The sequence below is a fragment of the Homalodisca vitripennis genome, chromosome 1 (assembly GCF_021130785.1).
Source record: "Homalodisca vitripennis isolate AUS2020 chromosome 1, UT_GWSS_2.1, whole genome shotgun sequence".
NCBI lineage: Eukaryota > Metazoa > Arthropoda > Insecta > Hemiptera > Cicadellidae > Homalodisca > Homalodisca vitripennis.
In genome coordinates, this window is record NC_060207.1 from 146167501 (window position 1) to 146171922 (window position 4422).

Sequence of the window (4422 nt, forward strand, 5' to 3'; positions counted from 1 at the left end):
TCGACATAGGACAGATCGAAGGAGCATACATCATGGGGCTGGGCTACTGGACATCTGAAGAACTGATCAAGGACCCCAATACTGGGAGAACATTGACTAATCGGACTCTGGTACTGTTCGCATTCCAACCACTTTCTTGTAGAGATGTGTGCATACTAATGTTTGACATAGTTCTTAGTTTCTCGTACAATTCAAGCTAATTAGTGAGGACGCTGTGCCATACCGAGAGTAATATTTGCTTGCTAAACTGAAGTATTCAGCATACACCCACACAATCTTTAACGGTAAAAAGCGCTTGATTTTTCTAAGATTTATAAAGATTGAACATTGCACCTGATTATATACTGATAATACAATATGGCCATTGCCAATTTAAGATGACTAATTTAAGTTAAAATATAATATTTTCCTTTTCAGAAATATGAAATACCAGGAGCTAAAGATATTCCAGTCGATCTCAGAGTTTACATTCTCAAAAACGGCGATAATCCTCTAGGAATTCTGAGAAGCAAAGGTAAAAATTCAAATATTAGTCTTATGGTATATTATTTTAAGGTTTCAGTTTTCTTTTGAAACTCAATATATGATTTCAAAAAAATTATAAAAAAAATAGATTTTTCCAATTTATTAAGGCCCTAAAGTTTTGATTCGGGTATGCATCTTTCAGTTGATGTGGGCTTCGCTCGATGCTTTCATAGAGAGAAATCTGTAAAGTTATCACGTTAAAAACTATCGAATATGAGAATTATGAAGCACTGGTACACTATTTGTTCTCTCTGAAAGAGACAAAAGTGTTCAACTCGTAAAAAGTTGTAGTCAAATTAAGTTCATTAAACATTATATGTTTACAAGATTCAAAGTTACAAAATACAGTAGCCACTTTGGTTGCCAACCCGTTTCAGTTACCACATGCACTAACTGGGAACTCTTTACTTCGGTAAAATACACAAACATCTTCAAACACTTAATATTACCGGTTTATTCAAATTTCGTCATGTACCGCGTGTACATTAACAAAATAAATTTGAAATTGAGATATTTAACACATTATCATCTTTCGTTAAAAGGAGGATTTATTACATAAAAATCACAAAAACATTAAATAATGACGCTTATATGTATTATTTTAAACTGACTTGCTAATTAGGTAAATAATTATCATCTTAAGTAGTAAAAGATTATAGAAAACACTAATTATGAATTCTGGTTCCTGTAGTCACTGATACATTAAGGTTAGAACCACATCAAATACTCTGTTTGAAACAACGAAATATTGAATGACCCGAAATCATGTAACGAATGACTTAACAATAATAATCCAACAACTTTGTTAGTTGTCAGTTAAATTAATCACATTTGTTAGTAGCTGTCATAAAAATTTCATATGATTAACTTTCATAGGATACTTTGTTTTACTGTGTACTATTTCGCTTACAAATTTGGCTGAGATTTTCTCGTTGCCATCTTTGTTACCCGTAAGACCAATATAAAATTGTTAGGATTTATTTTTTACTTTTAACCGGAAGACAGGATAATATTTGGTTTTCCACTAATCCGTTTGTGAGACTTCATAACCTTTGACCACAAAATAAGTCTAGTTAATCCTTAGCAATTTCAATGTACCAATTTTGAAGCCTCTAGGACTTTTCTATCATGCGCTATCGCACAGACGGGCCGGAAACTTCACAATTATAAGAAGGTCCTGTCGGGTCCTTAATTATTATAGTTCGTGAGTACTTGCCATACGTCACTTCTAGCTTGGCAATCGCTTTCTTGTACGATTTGTCATTTGTTACCTCTGAGCAGAAAGGTTCATAAGTTACAAAGGTCATTAGTAAACCTAGACACAGGTTATACATTCATCTCTTCCGAATCGGACTTTACCGGTAGAACAATGTTTTCTGTATTCTGTAACCTGTCTTCTTCTTCCAAAGTAGCAAAATTATTGACTTAAGCGTCAATAGGTACCACCGACCCAAGGACGTAGCCAGCGAGGGGCCAAGGAGGCCGGACTCCACCCAATTTTTTTTTTATTTTTTCAATTACATTTTTAGCAAACGATATTATAAATAACTCAGTATTACTGACATGTACTGCTGAAAGATCGGTCTAAGCATTGAAACGGGCCAAGAACTTTTTAGGTTGTCTTGATCCTCAAGCCCAAACTTTTTCCTGGCTACGTTCTTGCCATGACCCACAGCCGTGTCGGCTATATTCTAATGTATAAATGTATTAGGCGGACTTTATTTCTCACCATTAATATCTGTAACTCAAGAAGACATGCAGATGTCCATGTAATCTAAGTGAAATTAAGCTTGTCTCATCTTTCTATATAGAGAACAGATGATATTGAAATTGTTTGCCAAAGTATAAAAATACTTTTAGTATGACTTATAGACACAATCAGTTTTGTTCTGTTGGGTGAGGGAATGATCCATTAAATAATGATACCTTTCTATTTAAGCTGTGGGAGAGCCACCAATATGTACTACATGTTCAATAATGTTCGCTATAAAACAAGCTCTCAGATCAGCCCGTGAAGATTTCCGCCTGCCCAACGAGTGGCTCGCAATCGGTGAGTATTTTAACAATATAAAATTTAGAGGAATGTAATTTAAAGTTAATTATTGTTGGAGACCGCATTGTAGATTATCTAATAAACTAGAAAGTCCCACAACAGGTTATTGTACTTTTCATAATAGATATAATACATTAATTACATGCTTCTTACTGTACATGCATACTATTTAACTATTGCCGTAACCAGACTTATGTGTATAAGTCTTTATTACGAATAAAACACATAAAAGTAGAAAATATAATAATATGTGGATCGTCAGTCAGTCAAACTAATGTTTGTTATGTTATAAATATTGTTATGCAATACATAATAATTTTAAATTTAGAACTACTTAGAAATGTTTGATAATTATAATTTGTATCGGAACATAAAATTTGTATATATAATTTCCACTGTATTTAAAAGATTAGTAGTGAACTACGCGTAGATCACGTTACAATTTGAGGGATGAGTAAGAATTTGGATATCAACTGCATCGTTACTCTCTAGTTCGGAACTCTTAGACTTGGTTACGCTCCGTTAGTTCTTATTCAAATCGCCTTCTTCCCATTAAAAATACACACGGTAAGAGGGAGGCTGTTAATGTTAGAATTATCTACGTTATAATTACATCCTAATGCTGTGGCATTGGTATTTAATTTAACTTTTACTTGGACTTTACAAATGCAACTAAAAGTGTTGTAGTAAGATTTGTTAAAACAATCTTTTAATTTACATTTTGTATCTATCAATTACTAAAACCGTATGACTGTTACTGATTTACTGTGAATGTTTCAGATGCACCATTTACAGCAGAAAAAATATTTTTGTCCTCTGGCATAGATAAAAATAAATATTTACTCCAATGAACTGTTACAAAAACTTAAAAACAAAGGGATTAAATTCTTGCTTAATTTTATTTTACGATTATTAACTTTATTTATCCTATCTTTAATTCTATTTCGAGATGACTTTATAAATACGTTTAATTATAAATTAATAGTATGTTGTTATAGTTCATGTAAATGTAGGTATGGTAAGTAAGCCAATATAATTGTAGAGGACTACTGGATATAGCTTGGTGTTTCAAAGCAGCACTAGTCTCGTTACTACTTACTACAAACCAATTCAATATATCTTTAAAACCTATGTATCTAGAATGTGTGCGAGAAAGGAAGAGATAAAGATCGTTTGTTGGTTAGTTAAAAGATCATATATTTCTTGTTTGTATGCAATTTACCGTAGTATATTTCCAGTTTTTCCTGAGACTGGAAATATACTATGGTAACTTCTATTCTTTAGGTAAAATTCCCTCATTTTTGGTCTAATTTTCCATACATTCGTCTTGTCTACGGTGTCTAAAACCTTAAGGACTGTAGAATAATTTCAATTGGTGAAATATTTGTAGTTTGAATTAATATTCCAGCCCTGCATTCTTGTTCCCATAAGGGATACAGCACTTCATGGTAACTTTCGATTCCATTGATCGCAAACTTCTTTTGGGTATTATTCTCTACATTTTTTTACATTTGATGATCCTGTAGCCATATCATTGTTCCAATGATAAAAAAATTATGTAATACAAAAAACTAAAGTGGATTCTGTTCTTCATCGTTATATATATACTGTAAGAAATTCCACAGAATGGACTAAAATGATAAATAAACAGTTTGATACTAAATATAAATTACTTAGTTTTCTAAATCAAACTATTATAATACGATTATTCCTTCGAATATACTATAATCTTGAAAATAAGCGCATACCGTATGAACATCATATCAGTTACAATTTATTAACAGTAGCCTAGTTTTGTATCAGAGGCATTTTCAAAAATTAGTAACAAAAGATTATCTGAAGAT

General features: G+C 32.0%; 1 protein-coding gene across 1 annotated transcript in view; it reads left to right on the forward strand.

Moving 5' to 3' along the window:
• The window catches only part of LOC124353553 (xanthine dehydrogenase 1-like), a 47995-nt gene extending 44566 nt beyond the window's left edge, over positions 1–3429 (forward strand). Inside the window, exons 25-28 of the mRNA XM_046803448.1 lie at positions 1–110; positions 418–514; positions 2465–2575; positions 3359–3429. The exon at positions 1–110 is cut by the window's left edge and continues 52 nt beyond it. Of these exons, the coding sequence (XP_046659404.1) occupies positions 1–110; positions 418–514; positions 2465–2575; positions 3359–3429 (389 nt within the window). The remainder of the gene's footprint in view (positions 111–417; positions 515–2464; positions 2576–3358) is intronic.
• The last annotated feature ends 993 nt before the right edge of the window (positions 3430–4422 follow it).